We start from the raw sequence: 18,170 nt of genomic DNA on the forward strand, positions 1-18,170 counted from the left end.
TTGACAGTTGTTCAGTTAGTGGCAATTGGGAGGCATTCTCTATTCAAAACATATGTATAAATTCTCAGATGAAATGATATGACTTGGCAGGATGATCTGTGGTAAATCCACTGTTTTAATTCTCCTTTTTTTTTTAAGTGTCTTTTACTTTGCATTGCTAAGAATTATATTTTCATGAGAGTGTTGGCATTGTTCTATGTAATGTTGGTTATGGCTCATGGAGGGAGGCAGCAGTAGTGTTTGTTTAGATACTGTTTGTTGTAGTAGTCACCAAACCAAAGGCCTACTTGTCTTCATAGCAGCAGAGAAAGACAAATAGACCTCATACTTCACCCAAAACTGTAAAGCCAGATATAAATAAGCCCAAGTATTTTCAGCTATTAGACGTTAATATCCAATACATTTTGCCAAACACGATTTAGACTACAGTGGAGGGGAAAAAGTGCTGCCCTGATGTTCCCAGCATTCAAGGCTGCCAGGGATTTTGATGCAGATTTCAGTCATGCTACCAAAGTGTTCACAATGATATCTAGTTTATTCCAACAGAGATTTTCATTCTGTATGTAAATCCCACGAACTACCGATTCGGTCGTTCGACTTGGTTTAAAGGATTCAAAAGAAACTGGGTCAATGCTACAGTTTCAGCTAACACTGAGGTGTGCGTGATATATTACACACACATGCCAGTTTTAGAGAAAAAAAAAATAGTGAAGCTCGTGCAAAGTAAACATTTTAGTGTCTTTGTTCAGAGAACATGGGATTAATCCACCAGCGGTTGCGTCATCTTTGCAAAAGCCATTAACAGTATTTAACTACCAGAAGAAGAGAGTCACGTTCTAGGACAATTATGCAAGAAAAATGCTTGAATCCAAACCACAATCGGATTGGCTTACTTAATGCAACAGCTTTTAACCATCAGCAGCCTCTTTGAAGAGTTTTCTTTCCCAAAGCTTGACACATGTGACTTCTCACTGGCTATTTAGGAACAGGTATGAAACTCAGTGATAGCTGCGTGGGTGGGCAACAGCAATTATATATTAGGCTAACATCTTAGCTTTAGTCTGCATAGATTTCTCTTTAATCTCACACTGAATCTTTTGAAACCACGTGCCCCGCTTTACCTGGTATTGTTCAATTAGCTTACCCAACTGTGTGTATGTTATATCCATTAGGCTGCGCTGCTCTGCAGAGGTCCTCCACTGTAGCTCAACCAGAAACTGCATTATTTCAGTTGTGGTATTTGGTCAGGGAGTCTGGCCTTGAAAAGCTATCCTTTGTGCACTGGAGGGAGCTTTGTAAAAGTTCATCCCCAGTGTTTTAGTAAAGTAAATCAGTACTGAGGCTTTAAAGTTCAAGTGCTGTCAAGATTTTCAGCCTGTCATGGATGTGCTTATGTTTTTTGCCAAGAACAGCACTCAGAAAACAACCCAAACTGTACTATGTAATGGTGAATTTGTAGCGCTCGCCTTTTATGGTTTTGTCATTTGCAATTATTATGGTCTCTGTGAAAGCAATAAGAATTAGAGATTAATGGAGCAAATTGGCTCAGAATTCCTTTTTATGCCTAAACCATTGAATCATCTTGGACCGGTAACACAGCAGATGCAAACAGGACACATTCTCATGCCATATTTCAAAACAAGATGTGATACAAGGTTTCTCGCTACTCACACTAAATTCAAAGCAATTTATGACGTTAAAAGTTAGCATCTTCAGTGTTGTGGGCTCTGAATCACGGCAGACTGAAATTAGCCCTGGAATCTTGTGTGCTCATGGCCAACTTCCAGCAGACCTCAATTACAATGCTGCAGAGCCAGAAAAAGGGAAAGAGGTAGACTGCATGGAGCCCTTCAATTCTGCAGTACTGCTCTGTCACTCAAATACACTGTTACCACTGTGGCTAAGACAGATCGCCACACAGCATTCAGGAAGGCAGTTAGTCCACACACACACACACACACGCACAGGCACATGCTCACACACAGATGCGCAGATGTCTTTGAATGTTTCCTTGCAGGTATCCATTAATCCACTGGGGGGAGCCTTAAAGAGCTTTTTACAGAGAGCCAGCCCTTCAAATATTGATGCACTTCTGTATATATTTTCTTTAAATTAAAGCAAAATGTACTTAACCAGGAAGTTAAAGTCATTATGAATTAGACCTATTACACAGAACCACAGACAATTGGAAGCCTGTCTTTTTATGTAATGAAAACGACACAATAATTTTCTTTGAGCCAGACACTTGGTGGTTTTGGATTATTCTGCAGATGGTGACAGTCTTGTTGAAACATTTCCACATTGCTCCACAGTGTCTCTCAGTCTCAATTACATTTCCTCTGCAGTGGTGTGGATCCTTTGCCAGAGTGTGCCTATTGTTTATGCAAGAAATCCTAATACCCTTGCTGCTTTTAAATATCAGTGTTTCAATATTTTTTCCCCTTGATTTAACACTCACACTCTTACCTCTCATAAACTCAATATGTTTGCCTAAGGAGAGTTATTTGAAAGGGTTCTTGGGGGGATTGTTTTAAAATTCCTCATTCCACGAAAGATAAATGTGGTGGTAAATATTAAATCCAGGACTTCACCTCCCAGACTTATACAAAGGCGAACAGCTATGGCAAACACACGGGGTAGCCTGGCAAAACTGATTCTCGCACCCTTTTAATTAAAGCTGCAGAGCAACAGCTAAAGACTCCCTGTCTGAAGTGGTTTGCTGTGGCCTGTGGCTTTGATGTTTCTTTAGCAAAGGGGAGCTCTCTGGTATATGGGAGAAACAAGGTGTCGACTTATTAGGTGAAAAAGAAGTGAAGGAAAATGTTATGTGCTTGGCCAGTTGTATATAGTGTGGGTAGGAGCAAAGTCAATAAAACATATGGGAAAGTGTTTAAGGCATGTAGGCTACCTAGGTGTCTTAAACTACCTTACTATAAAAATATTACACCTTTACTTAGTTTCTGCTGTTCTGACTTTTTTTTAACAATATTTTGATATTGCTCAGCCTTTCCTCTCTGTGTGTCTCTAGGTTTAAAACGAAGGGGCCAAAATGAAGACTGCTGCCAAGGGTTTTGGGAAGTCTGTAATGGATTCTTTGCATCGTGAGGGTTGGTGGAGCCAAAGGATAGTGCTAATAGTATATGTGGTCTTGGAGCTTATAGCAGTCCACTCACCTGTGGTCTTGGGAACCCTTGAGCTACAGCTAGATGAGGAGCAACCAGCAGGTACAATTGTAGGTGACATCAGTGCAGGACTCCCCCCTGGCGTAACAGCATCCTTGTACTTCATTTCAGACCATGAGGGCACAGGAGTAGGGAGTGATTTGGATATAGATGAAAGCACAGGCATTATTAAAACTGCCAAAGTTCTGGATAGAGAATTAAGGGATAGGTACAACTTCATTGCAGTTACCATGACAGGTGTGACAGTAGAGGTGACCATCAAGGTGAATGATATAAATGACCACGCTCCAAAGTTCCCCAGAAAGCAAGCCACTTTTAAAATTCCTGAACAGACAGCTATCGGCACTAGGTTTCCTCTCGAGCCAGCTGTGGATAGTGATAAAGGGCAGCTTACGACACAGGGTTACCTTATCAAGGATGGAAATGTTGGCCAGGTGTTCACCTTGGAAACCAGGAGAGGAAGCAATGAAGTTCTCTATCTGGATTTGGTGGTCAATACCATTCTAGACAGAGAGAAAAGATCCACCTATACTTTATCTTTGGAGGCTTTTGATGGCGGGTCCCCCAAAAGAACTGATCAGATGACGTTAGATATTACTGTGCAAGATATTAATGACAACGCTCCTGTTTTTAACCAGAGCCGCTACCATGCTATAATATCTGAAAACCTTCAACCAGGAAGTAACATCCTGCAGGTGTTTGCCACAGATGTTGATGAGGGCGATAATGGGATGGTGCTATATGAAATTAACAGGAGACAAAGCGACCCAGATCGCTACTTTGTCATAGATTCTCGCACTGGCATCATCACCCTCAACAAACCACTGGACTTCGAGATGAGGAGGGTTCACGAGCTGGTGGTCCAGGCGCAAGACAACGCAACTCACCCAGAAGTGACCAATGCCTTTGTCACCATTCATGTCAGAGACTACAATGACAACCAGCCTACAATGACCATCATCTTTCTCAGTGAGGACGGATCTCCCAGAATCTCAGAAGGGGCACAGCCAGGCCAGTACGTAGCCCGCATCTCAGTCACTGACCCAGACTACGGAGAGTATGCTAATGTCAATGTGTCACTAGAGGGAGGTGATGGAAAGTTTGCCCTGACCACTAAGGATAGCATAATCTATTTGATTTGTGTGGATCAGATTCTGGACCGCGAGGAAAGAGACACCTATGAGCTGAGGGTGATGGCGACAGATTCTGGCATGCCTCCACTCAGGGCTGAATCCTCCTTCACTATCCAAGTGATTGACATCAATGACAATCCTCCTCTCTTTGACCAACCAGTGTACAGGCAGGTCATTCCTGAAGTGGTGTTTCCAGGTAGCTTTGTGTTACAGGTAACAGCTAGAGATAAAGACCAGGGGCCAAATGGGGACATAAGCTACAGCATCCTACAAGATGGAAGTGCTTATTACAGCTGGTTCAGTATAGATTCCATTACTGGCATTATTACCACTCTCTCCCAGCTGGATTATGAAAAGAACCCTAGTCCCAGTATAACTGTGGTGGCCACTGATGGAGGAAAGCCATCTCTTTCATCCACTGCAGTTGTAAACATCTTTCTTCAGGATATAAATGACAACGAGCCTGTTTTTGAGAGAAACTTCTACAACGTGTCTGTCGAGGAGAACACAGCACCGGGGACCTGCATTCTAGAGGTAGGATTTTTTAATGTTTTAATTCAGTAAAAGGTTATGAATTGATTGATTTGATCAACACTCCCACGCTTTAACACTTTGCTTATGTAAGAGTCTGCATTGGACTTTGGTGCAACTGTGGAGAGCGACAAATGGAAAGTTATTAGATAAATAAAATAGAAGTTTGTCAGAGTAACTCCTTTTTTCCTCATCGAGGGTTATTATTTAATGCTAAAGCTGTTTAAACTGGACAGCCTTAGTGAGGATTTACCTGCAAATTTAGGCCAACATGATCTGCTCCTTGGCTGTCCTCTCCTTCACCTCTCAAAAGGTTTCCAGGGTAACAGAGGCAGTGCAAAGTCCTCCGTCAGCCGAGCCACAAAGGAGTTTTTCACATATTCACAGACAGAGACAAATTCAGGGCTTTATCCAAAGAAATAGATGTCACTTCAGTCTCAAAAGGCACCTTAATTAGGGTTGTTGAGCGTGAGAAAAAAATGGCCATAAGCGACAAGATGAATTAAAGTTCAGACAAATTAGAGCACCCCATGTAAATGCAGTGTTTTTTTCTGGTAAAAAATAATTTCCACTAGTCATTTATTAATAAAAAGACAGCAATTACAAAGAGAAAATGAGGCACATCAGGTGTCATTCAAGCCATTTCTCACATCAGCAAGCTGGAGTTTCTTTTTACGAGTATAGAGATTCTGTTTTGCAAGTGTGTACAGCAGTACTGCATGGATCAAGGAGTTGGAAATAGAGTGCAGCCCAGATGGACGGCCTAGCAGATGAGATCTTGGCCCAGGATTTTGCTGTGGATGAGGGAGGGGTGAAAGGAGACACAATGTCATACTGTGACACTTAAATGTAGTTAAGGCGCTACAAGGACTTTTTGTGGGTAGTTTATAAATCAAAAAGACCGCAAGTGTAATGAGAAAGGGGAATGTTCTGAAATTGATTTTGAAAATTGGAAAGTTGACCAAAGAGTAATTAAAAAATGTATGTTTTGGACTGTGAAACTCTAAGATCACTGTTTCCAGTGTGAGCTGGAGTTCATGTTTGATTAAAAAAGTTTAAGGAAAAAACGATTTCATGTTTTCTTTTGAACCAGCGATTTTCAGAGTTTTGTCTTTACTCTGCATTGGCTGCTTACTACCTGCCCTCAGACAGTTCCTAAGAGTATGACATGCTTGATCTGTGGGTCCCACTGAGTCCAAGTATGAAGTAGTTCTTCAAAGCCTCTGCTCTCTGGCCTCTCTTGGGCTTCACTGGTTGTTGCAGACGTGTGTTTGGCGGCCCATGTGAGAACAGACTGCTCTTACTTAGGGTGCCAGTTCTACATCCAAACATCTCAGCAAGACATCTGATGACTGCCTTTTCTCTTTGTAGATAAAATTCTCAGTGTACCCATCTTTCACAGACAAAGCCACCCCCCCAAAAAAAACCTATAGTATGGACATTATGATTATCACGTTACCTTTTCGCTCTCCTCTTCCCATCTATGGGTGTTTCAGGGCTATTCTCATGTGGCGTGATTATTTTTTGTCACTTTCACCATACATCAGATGCTTTTACAGATGACTTTATAATTAGATGTGTGTGTGGGGGGGAAAGATAAATAAAAAATAAGGGCTTAATCCTATTAACAGGCATCACTCTTGTAATTCAATATATGAGATCTGCTGCAAAGAAAATAGGTCACCCTGGAGAGGGGAAATCAAATTCGACATGAAAAACAGCACTTGAAAACTATGAGCTGCATTATGGAATGTGTTTCATGAGGCGTTACTAATTCCATTCTCCTTTATTAGTTTTCCAACTGTGTCCAATTTACAAGTTTTCTGGATGGTGTCGAGGTTCAATATAACTCTACAACACATATCCGAATCCATATCTGGAACCACAATACCAACGCAACTTTCTACAGTCCACACTTCATTTTATAAATTATGCTCTCTTGCCTCATATTATATCTCCGTTCCAGATTGCAAGCATGCATTCACTCAAGAGGAACTGTTACATTTCATTGTACAAGTGTATTTTTTTAATGCAAATGTGTGAAGACCTTGTTGAATAATAAGAAAGTAATAAGACGAAAAAAGTTATTACTTCTGCGTCATTTTATCACATCTGTTAATCAGAGGCTTTTGATTGAGGAAGAAGAATATAACATAAGTAATATAAGTCGTTGTTAAACATAATGAGGCACATGGTTGTCTTGGCTTTTACATATGTAATAAGTAATGAAAGTTTTCAGTTGATTGTGTTACAATCCTGCACTGGGGAATAATTTACGCCTCATATCATTGCGGCTTTTGGCTCATTTGGAGGGTCTCTGCTAAGAATTGCCCCTCTGTCTGTTTTCGGGTTGTTCTGGCTCCAGCAGAAAGGCGAGAGGGGGTCTCCGAGCAGCTGAGGGGGAAATGAACCCTGACAAGCGCTTGCATGAGTAGCGGAGGTGACATAAGCAGGGGGGCTTCCTTGTCTGTCTGCTTGTCCGGCAGACGCTAAATTCTTATCTGATCTCACTTCATTTCTCATTACCTAGGTGTGAAGATAGGCCAGAACTAATTTTTAAAGCCACCTCCCCCACGTTCATGACTGAATGGACCGCTTTATTGCTGCAAACCCCTTAGCAACATGAGACGAACACTGCTTTCTGTGATAGGACCATTTCTTTCTTGAAGCTGTATTCAAACTTTTGCATTTATCTGCTCTTTTGGTGCCTAATTTGCTTCCGTTTCTTAAAATCTCTTTCCTTCAAAAAACATTTAATCTATGAGTATTATTCTTTGCCTATGATTTCTCGTGGGCAGACCTACTATGAGCCTTTTTTTTAAGTTTAGATACCACATAAAGCAGCATTCAAACATATCTATTATTTCACATTGAATGCTTTAAAGAAAACCTAGTTGAAAGGGGTACCTCAGTGAAGTGGCACTATGAATCAGTACTCCATTCCTGGCAACATAAAAGAAACCACTCTGTGAGGGAAAAATACCCATAATTCCCCTTGAGAAAACATATGAATGATTCTAGTGTTTTTCTCACACTCACAGTTTCCGCAGTTTTCTTTCTACTACAATGACCACCTACCTTCTAATGACTAAGCAGGTTCTAATAACAGTGATACAAATCCAGTGTCCTCAGCTCTTTATTAGCTGTTAAATAAATGCTTTGTTGTGTAGTGAAGACTCAGGTATTCAGTGATAAACTGTGGATGGTGCTTTTGGTTTAGGTTCCTCCCTGGAAAGCCTACATTGATGATTTAGACCTTGCTTTTTATAGTCTTTTCAGTATAGCATACTTTTGACTTCATATTAAAAACTGAATGAAAATTTAATATCTGACAGTAAATCTATGAAGTTGGCTAATGCAAGTGGCACGTAAACCTCAGTATTTCGTATTTTGAAATTGCAGCTCTCTCCTTCTCCATAAAAAGTTTCTCCTCTCACTGTTTCAGCAGCTACCGCTGAACGGCGACCACATTTTCAACTCATAAAAAATCGAAACATAAAAATGACTCATTTTGAATTTCACCCAAACTGAACTTTACAAAACGAAAATGCAAAATGTAATGATTTGGTGACTGAACGTGACACCTGCTCAATCACACATTTTTCATAACAACTACCTTGTCAACTAAAGCTCTTCCAAAAACATTCAAATGACACTGCAGCATTTTGAAAATAAGTGAGGTAAACTATGAAAATGAGGGGAACTGCCAGTTTCATATGGATATTTTGGTATACAAACCATGTAATCAGTTTTCACCAGACATTTTCCTGGAGATGGTTTTTGTCAAGCAAAATACTCACTTGTCTGTTTTAATACCAGACTGGCTTTTTCTTCCTCTGAGACTGGTTTAGCTTGAGGCAAGCTGACTCTGTTTTTGGTCTCCCTTTTCTGTTTCTTTTTCCTCCTGCTAACTACCGAGCTTCATTGTGGCTCTGTGGTATAACAGTATTTTCAGGGAATGGTAAAATTGCAGGAAACTGGATGTGCTACTTAATGTGTTCGTGAATGTAATACTTCCTCGAACACTTACTCCTGGGCCTAGCAGGGGCAATGAAGCGAACATAAACACTGATGTACATCTGGATAGAGTGTGGGTGTTCAGGTCAAAGTTGCTCTGCTCGAGACAGCTGAACGCATTTTATTGTGCTTAGCCGTCCATCATCAAATCTGCCGCCTCTTTCTGTCCAACAGCACAGGAAGAGGAGAAGGTTGTGGTGAAAATTTAATGTTATATGGTTGAATACAGAAGCTGGGAGGAAATACTGTTCATTAGTGTAAAACCAAAGCTGTGGGTGTGCGCACGTCGAACTGTGAAACAACATGAAAGGAACCCTGCATTTAAGGATTAAAGTGCAACTACTGCATTTAACTATACTGTAGAGCTGCAAAGATTTAATTTATAATTTATTCATAACTATTAATAATTATTAGGAGAAATTTTCATTTTAAACACAGGAAAATATGCCCATCATAATATATCATGGTTTCCCAAATGTCTAATGTCCAAACAAACGGGCAGCAGCCAGTGATATTTTGCAAAACACAGTCCAAATTTGTTGCTGGTTGCTGTCCATTATGTGAGTGCTGAGTGGTAAGAGTATGCAATGTTTACAAGACCTCAGTGCTGTGATGCAACCACATGGAGTGCTGGCTGTAAAGCAGAAGTTGTGAGGTATGAAAGTTCACTGGAGGGGTTTCCTGCCCACATCTGGCAAGGAAGGAAGATGGGCTTATATATCCCCCTTGTGGGACACAAAATTTCATTAGTACAGTCTGTCACCCAGACTGTCTGCTGCAGGTGAGACAGACCTCTCAGCACTGCTTCCAAGTTTCTGTGAAAGACTGTGTGAGCACAGTGAAAGTAGAGAGCGCGAGAGACGCAAAGAAAACAGCCGAGAGTCTCCAGAGGGACACTCGGCCTCTGGCAGCTGTAACAAAGCTCATTCTCAGCAGCTGGATTCAGCTGTTGATCCCTTTTCTAACATCTATCCTCGGACTCTGAGGAGTGGGATATCACTCTTCCTGTCTGAGTCTCTGTGTTTGTCTCTGTCCTTGTTCTTTCTGCCATGATCAGACTTCTTATCTCTTCCTTTCTCCCTTTCCCACACTTATGTGTCCTCTTTGTGATCCAATTACACCTCTTCCCTTCCCCTTGTTTCCCTGTGGAGTGGTGACATGTGGATCAGAGCAGGTGAGAGCAGCACATCTGCTTGCCTGGGGATGCTTGAGCACCCCTGGAGTGACACAAACAGGCAGCTTCGTAGGTCTCAGTCTGAGCAGACCCAGGCTTATCTGGTTGGATCGTTCAAGAAAGAATGGTTGGAAATTATCAACAGAGTGAAGTCAGACTGCAGGTGTGTGGCCTTTAAGGGTGTCTACACGGCCACGTTGTTACAGTGTTGTATTCAGGCACAAGAGGAAGATTTTTGTTTAACCTTTGTAAATAGAGACGATTATTCACTTTGCCATTCGTCTCTTTTGAGACGAATGAGTGGGAAGGGGGGTAGACCTCGAGGCTGACTGTGCTAACGGCTGCCAGGCCTTCTGTTCTCACAGTCCGTGGTCCCCCTGCACATGTGCAAGGCAGTTGGCATCGCTAAACAAGCTGGGCATCAGGAAGCATCATCTGCTTGCGATATTCACACTGTTCCAAAGCAAATCTGTGCTAAATCATCCATCCAGTCCCCTGCTGTCCATCAAAAGCCACCAGACCGGAAAGTAGACACTGAGTGACAGTTTGCCAGGTAACAAAAATCAGTAATCAGAAGACTACATTCTATACAAACAGCCACAAATCAATTTTGGCAGGATGATGAGGGTCATGTGTTGTAATGAAAGAAAGCAGCTGCCAACATGTTGAATTTTTCATTCACGACATGCATGCATATACTATATATACACAGCCCTAAAATATCTTAACCGCTGAGCAATGTCTCTAAATCCAGAAGTTAACTGTTACAAAGAATGCATCGCTTTTGTCTGCCAGCAACCTCAGCCCCCTTTTTGCTCCAGCCTTTCTGCTGCACTGACTGCCAGTTGAAATAACGATTGAGAAGAATGTTATTGAGCCCAAAAAGTCATGGAAGGAGTGGCGCATTCAGTGCAGGGAGTATGCCTGCTCTTAGTCCGATCAGTTTGCTTTACAACCATGTCTGATTGGGGCTGGAAAAATGTATGAACACAGAGATTAGGCAATACGTAAGTTGCCCAAGTGAGAAATAGTGGATGTAGGATAGTGTTTCAGGAAATTCAGGTGGCAAAAAATAGGTAATCTTTGTGGAACCTGTGTTGACACTGTTAGCACTGTAAAAACAGAATGTTTTTCAGATAATGATCATTCAGGACATTATGAAAACTGACTGAATACATAGTGATTTCTACCTGAAATGTGACATTTTGCACAGTTTATTTTACTTTTGCCAGCTAAGAAATATTTTTCTACTTTAAATGCTTGTAATTGAGTTCCTGCCCCAAATGGAGGAGTTCAAGTGTCTCGGGGTCTTGTTCCCGAGTGATGGGAGAAGGGAGCCGGAGATCGACAGACGGATTGGGGCTGCGGCTGTAGTGATGCGGACGCTGCACCGGTCAGTCGTGGTGAAGAGGGAGCTGAGTGTAAAAGCGAAGCTCTCAATTTACCGGTCGATCTACGTCCCTACCCTCACCTATGGCCACGAGCTGTGGGTAGTGACTGAAAGAACAAGATCGCGGATACAAGCGGCGGAAATGAGCTTCCTCCGAAGGTGGCTGGCCACCTTCGGAGGTGAGAAGTTCGGCCATCCGGGAGGGGCTCAGAGTAGAGCCGCTGCTAACTCCACATCGAAAAGAGTCAGCTGAGGTGGTTCGGGCATCTGACAAGGATGCCTCCTGGGTGAGGTGTTCTGGGCATGTCCCACCGGGAGGAGGCTGGAGGACACGCTGGAGAGATTATATCTCTCGGCTGGCCTGGGAACGCCTTGGTGTTCCCCCGGATAAGCTGGAGGAGGCGGCTGGGGAGAGGGAGGTCTGGGCTTCTCTGCTTAGGCTGCTGCCCCCGCAACCCGGCCTCGGATAAAGTGGATGAAGATGGATGGATGAATGCTTGTAATTTTATCTAATTGTCAAAGTAATCTATTGTTAATAATATCACGAGACGTCTTACATATTCATACAATACCCAGTAATAATAGATGAGTAGAGCAGAAACAGAAAACTTTTCAGGATCAAAGAATTTGTTATTTCTTGTACTCAGCCCAGTTCCACTGAGCTGTTGTTTTTTTTAAGCCTTGTAAGACAGAGCAAGAGAAAGAGAATGACAAACCACACGGAAAAGGAGGTTTGTGTGGAGAGACGCTCCACTTTTACATTGTGGTTCACCCACATTGTCTGTCTTGGCTTCAGACAGAAAGGCACCCTGGCCTGCTAAAACCAGACTCCCAATCTGTGTGTACTGATGCTGCATGGTGGTCCAACCTCACAGTGCTGTTTGCATATCTTGATGCCTTGACCACATCTATCAGAAATGCCACTTGTGTTGTAAGGGAGGACATCTGTTGTGCCATTTTTATTGTATAGAAATGCGTCCACCCTGTAGATTAGTTGTAATGAGACAACTGCTGAGCCTAACATAGATTTCCTGAGTACTAGGTGATTTAAAGATTTAGCGGGAGAGCTAATTACCGCCGGGTTGCGTACCTCCTTAGGAAGGCTAATTTGATTCTGGTGCTGCAGAATTTATGTTGTGAGTTGGGTGCTGCTTCTTTTAGCTGCTGTGTTGAAAGGCCAGATCTTTGTTTTGATTGTTGTGTATAGCCTGGTGCTGCGGGGAGCCAGCATGGAGCAAAGGGAGCAGTGGGACCGTCTGCTGTAATTAGGCAGAGCTGGTTGCAGGATTCAAGATGTGTGATGTGGTATCATAGCAGATGAACAAAAAGCCAGGAAAGGGGTGTGTGTGTGTCCATGTGCATGTCTCGATGTAGACAAGGTTCGACAGTGGAAGAAATTCTCTAATCAGTGGTCTGGGTTCCTCCCAGGCTGCATCACAAATGAATCTTATGGGATCCAAAACATCGATGTGGGCGAAAGAAACTGATGGAGCTGATATGAATTTGGCAATCCATGGTGAAACTAGAACAATGCACATCAACACTGAACACCACCCTTCTCTTCCAGTGCTGGCTGAATGCTGGACATGCAGCCAGTCAGATCCAACTGGGGCAAAACCATGCTGAGTTTCAGCACTGTGGAATGTGAAGTGAAAAGTACCTTACATTTTTGTGTTTAAATGAGAATGGCTTAAGCACACTATACAGAGTCAATCTTTCAGCCTTGCTGGAAAAGCTGATCACCCTCAGAGGATGTCCTAAAAAAATACTCCATGGTTAAGTACCCAGAAAAAGTGTGTATTGTCTGCAGCCTCACTGCGTCTGAGAAGTCAGCTCGGGACTGAAATAAATGCAGATGGTGGAATAGCCAGCATAATGGAGAAACAAGTTGTTGATAATTTCAGCAAGTCAATGCATCACTGCCAAGGCTGAAGGCATCCAGACATCTGGTTTAAGAAGCTGAGTCCAGTCAAACCTGGCAATGTCTTTATAGAAGATCGATGGAAATCATACACGATACGCTTCATCAGATTTTAGTTGCAACAAAAACCTCTAATCTCACTCTGACATTTCTTTCATGAGCCCACAGTTTTCTGTAACATCTCTAAGCATTTGTTGCTCCTTTGTCAAATCCCCTAGTGCAACTGTGATAAGAACAAAACACCTTTTTACGTGATGGTTGTAGAGTGGCTAGAGTACATCCTCACTTTCATGTGGCAGGCAGTGATACTTGCATGCAATCTCACTGAAAATGACTCTTGGGTGTGCAGATGTGAACGATCTTGGTTTGCAAACCGGTGCAGATCTTTGGTTTGATGCCCGAAGTGAAATACAGTATCACCTGCTGCCAATTTTTACCATCAACAACTTATTGCTTACAGGCCCTGATTAGCCCAGACAGCGGATATCGTGATTAATGTAGCAATTTGCCATTTGTATGTGAAGTCATGCCATGCTGGGATAACACTATTCATCTAAAGATCTGCTCTGGACTGGGTAGTTTATTTCTTCATATGTCCCATTAATCGTTTTCCAGTACAACCAAAACGTTCTCCTGCTGGTCATTGCTCGCGGGTGTTTAGTTAATTGAGGAAGGAGGAGTGAATTGCTCGAGTCACATTTTTGCTGACATTTTCTCAGTTCATCAGGAACACAGCTGTCACACTTTCAGTTACTACCCTGCAGCGCTAAAGTTGTGATCATCCGATTCTCTTGACAGATCAGCCAACACTCAGAATGCAGGACACATGCAGTTTCATCATTACTGTTATAACAAAGGCTTTGATTAAAAATAAATACTGTTTTCAACCTGGGGGAAGCAGCTGAGTGATGTTTAAAAATGACAACTCAAAAGTCTCCTGGGGTGTATCCAGATAGATTTGTGGTCTCCAAAGTAAACAGAATGTTTGATAAGCCTGTGACGATATAGGATTCCTTACTTATTGTACAAAAGCATATGCAGTACCCTCACGCAGCAATGCTCCTGTGTTTTGCTGTAATGTAAAAACTCTTGGTTAATGTACTTGATGCATACATAATGAGAGTGCAAACAAGTGTGAGGATACTGTAATGCTCACAGAAGTTCAGGGTACTGTATTGGAAATGTCCTTCATCAGTTTGCCTGAGAGAAGTTAAAATATTACAGGAAGACTGAGTTTAAACATTGTAACTCAACCCATGTGCAAGCTGCCGTCATTTCATTTATGCTACTATGTGTGATTTAAGCGTTTGAGGCTGAGATACAGACATTTAATGCACTGTCATAATGCTTTGGCAGAGACATTTTTGTGAGCAATTATGTACTGAGTGTATTCATGACTGTGCATGGGGAAAAGAGAAAATAATCAGGCATCCTTTCTGCCTTTAAATCTTAGCCAGCTTCAGTCAGTGCTCTTCCCCTGTCACCATTCCCGTCGTCACTGCTACTGCTCCATTTTTTATTTATGGGCTTCCCTTTTGCTTTTTTACCTCGAGCATACTAATTCTGCAATGTAATAAGCTTAGTGGTTTCTTTGCAGTTTTCATTCTTATTACCATGGAGTCATCTTTCAAAGATTGTCTCCTGCAATATAAAAAGAACTGCATGGAAATCTGCTCGTGTACAGTAATCGTTTGTTGTTCCACCTTTGTTAAATTTTCCAATAGTGTAACCAGTTCAGCTTTTCTGCTTATTTTTCTCTGTTTTTCTGTAGTCTTTTCACGTTTCACCATTACTAGATTTGCAGATAAAGCTTTTTGCTGTGTTGTTTTTTTCTGATTGTGTATTTCTAAAAGGTGGCTTTTTCAATTTTGGGGGGAAAACTCCTTTGAGACTCTCCCCCCTCCTGCCGTTCTGTAAATGACTTGTAAACAGGCTGTTTAAGTGTGAAGTCACCCTCTGCCCCGCTTCCGTTCTTTATTCATCACACTGACACACATACAGAGAACTATGGTGAATGTTTTTCCTAAAATGCTTGGGGGAAGGGCACCACTTCTGCTGTGGGACTGGGCCAAATTCTGACACAGGCTACAAAAAGTAGCTTTGAAGGAGACATACCAGAGACAAAATTATATATATTATATATATATATATATATATATATATATATATATATATATACACACACACACACACACACACACACATATATATATATATATATATGTATGTTCTTTTTAGTCAAATGACTTTAAAATTGTTAACTATACATGATTTCAAGCTTTAAAATAATATAATATTTTAATAATGAAATCTCAAGCTGCCCATTTAGGCTCTCTCTTTTGAAATATATTTAATGATCTGTGGCTATTAATTATGTATAAAGTTTGGGCTTTTTGATGCTGCATAAAAAAAAAAAACTGAGCGAAAAATAGAACTAACTGGGGAAAATGAAACAAATGTGAAACCCGGAAGGAGCAAAGAGTGAGAAAGAAAGCAGACGCTGAGAGGGAACAAGTGCAGATTTACCTCATGCAGTGTGTGTGCAAAAGTGTATATGAAGCTCAAGTGGTGGTTTGTTACCATGGCAATATTGGGAAACAAGAGTGGGTGGAGAGTAGCGTAAACAAGAAACCCCATCGATTTCATGGGCAAATCATCATCCCAAAGTTCCTGTTTTTCTGCTGTAACTGCAGTGGAGTATTTACGTGCGAGGACAGTCCCGAAATTATTTGTGGAGAGGTGAACTCATGAAACCGTGAAAGCTCAGCTACTCTGCAGCTTGTGAAAACATTTTTTTTAAGGTAGTGGCCTCTGTTTAGAGTTAAGCTGTCCTTTTTTTTTTTTCCAGAGTTCATCACTGTTTCTCTTTGGGCTGTCTCACTGTCTCAGCTATCTCACAACATTATCAACATATCCTAGAGGTCTGGGGAACATGTAGCAGAGTCTAAGGATGTTTGTTTGGAGATAGAGAACATCACGATCCCTTGGCTAGAGAAGGTACATTTATCCTGATGTATAAACACATAGTATAAACTGAGCTATCAGATGAATCTATATTGTATATCAACTGAGGTTTTCATTTGGAGGGGAAATCATGGGGGTAGCACGGGACTGAATGTGTTTATTCAACATGTTTCGCCCTCCACAACCTCCCCATCCTCCCCATCCTCACATGTTGTCAGTGGTTGGGCCTCTGCATCTGTCATGAAGGACACACATGGGGAAGAGTTCACAGGGCCCCCACTCTTCCAAACCTCATTTCTGCTCAGACGACTTTGTCCCTGTTTTTTGTCTCACGACAGGGACTTTCCTTTACTGTCTCCCTCCCGGCGCTCCTGCATTCTGATAACAAGGGGGAACTCAATGAAGTGCCAGCGCGATTAGATTTAATTTGTCCTTCTTTTTTCTTCTTCTATCAGCCTAAAAAACACTTCCCTCCAGAAACAGGTTCATCCCACATCTACAACCTCCTTGCTGCCACAAGCGGAAAGTCTGTTGGTAATATTCAGCCATTATCTCGCACTGTTTAGAACTGTGATGAAGCAGTCACAAATCTCTTATCTCAGATGGGACAAAGCCTTCATGGGCACTGAGGACAACAGTGTAAACACTGAAGGAGGGAGAGTGTTTCATTGGAATGATGGGCGTCTGTCTGAGCAAACAGGATGTATTTGTTTCAGGTCTCTATTTTGGGAAAATATTTTAAAAGCTTGTTCTTGCCTTGTTATTTGAATTCAAGACATGGATGCATATGTGCGTCTCACTGACTAATGACAACTTTATCCTATTTGTCTAAATAGAAATCTGGTGTTTGAGGACTCTGCTTGACAGAGAAATTCATTAGCATTTTATTCTACTGGGTGAAGCACCCAATTAATATCTCAGATGTGTTTGCAAAGATCCTGAGACTTTGTGATAGGCAGGAAAAAACTCAATGACATAATAAGAAGTGTAAGAAGATTCTAAAAAAAGAAAAAAATGAGAGAGAATTTGCCTGCAGAGGCTAAGTCGCGAGACTAGCTGCTAGGTTCCCAGATTAAAAAAGGTGTGTCAGGATGAAGCCAAAGCACACAGGCTGAAATTATATTTGGCTTGGATGTACTGCACAAAATGCCTAAATCACAGAAGAACTATACAGAAGGGACAGCGGGATGTGAAACTCGGTTGACCTAATTCTTTATTGGCTTGTTAATGTTATTATACGACAGGACAAATCCTTAATGATGGAAGCGTATTCAAAAACAAAAAGTGATAATCCTAACATACACTTTGGCGCCATTATAGAGTGAAGACAGCTATATAGAGTTCTCTGTAACTTATGTTGAGGTGCTTTCACAAGAACATCAAAAGTAAAGAAATGATAAAAGGAGAACATTAAAAACTGAAAACCTCTTAAATAATAGAATGTAAAGCTCAGCAAGGTTGGTTTAGAAAATCTCCACATATATTTATTTTATTTGGCATTTTAACATTCACACACATGCACACAAACAAATACACTGTTAGAAAAAACATCTTAAAAAAACAGTAATATTCCAGCAGCTGGGGCGCCAAAATAATACCAGAAAATAACAGAAAATCACTTTCTCATAAAAATACGGTTATTTTCAGTAATGACAATACAGTTTGTTGCCCTAATTTTACATGGGATTTTGCCTTTTCCAAGTGCTTTTAAACATTAAATTAGGAACATTTTAATGTGATTAAACAATGAAATTACCTTTAAACAAGGTCAATGAATGTGGCAATACTAATAATAATACGTAATTTACAGAAATATACAGTTAACAGTTGGTTTAAATAATAATGGATTGCATGCCCT

At 41.3% G+C, this 18,170-nt stretch overlaps 1 protein-coding gene across 1 annotated transcript in view; it reads left to right on the forward strand.

Moving 5' to 3' along the window:
• The window catches only part of LOC146373398 (protocadherin-16-like), a 77,787-nt gene that overhangs the window by 2,783 nt on the left and 56,834 nt on the right, over positions 1–18,170 (forward strand). The window contains exon 2 of the mRNA XM_084950216.1: positions 3,029–4,849. Coding sequence (XP_084806342.1) covers positions 3,050–4,849 — 1,800 coding nt within the window. The 5' untranslated portion in view covers positions 3,029–3,049. The remainder of the gene's footprint in view (positions 1–3,028; positions 4,850–18,170) is intronic.

Source organism: Perissodus microlepis, chromosome 14 (genome assembly GCF_051167445.1).
Source record: "Perissodus microlepis isolate ML-2025 ecotype Zambia chromosome 14, ASM5116744v1, whole genome shotgun sequence".
Taxonomy (NCBI): domain Eukaryota; kingdom Metazoa; phylum Chordata; class Actinopteri; order Cichliformes; family Cichlidae; genus Perissodus; species Perissodus microlepis.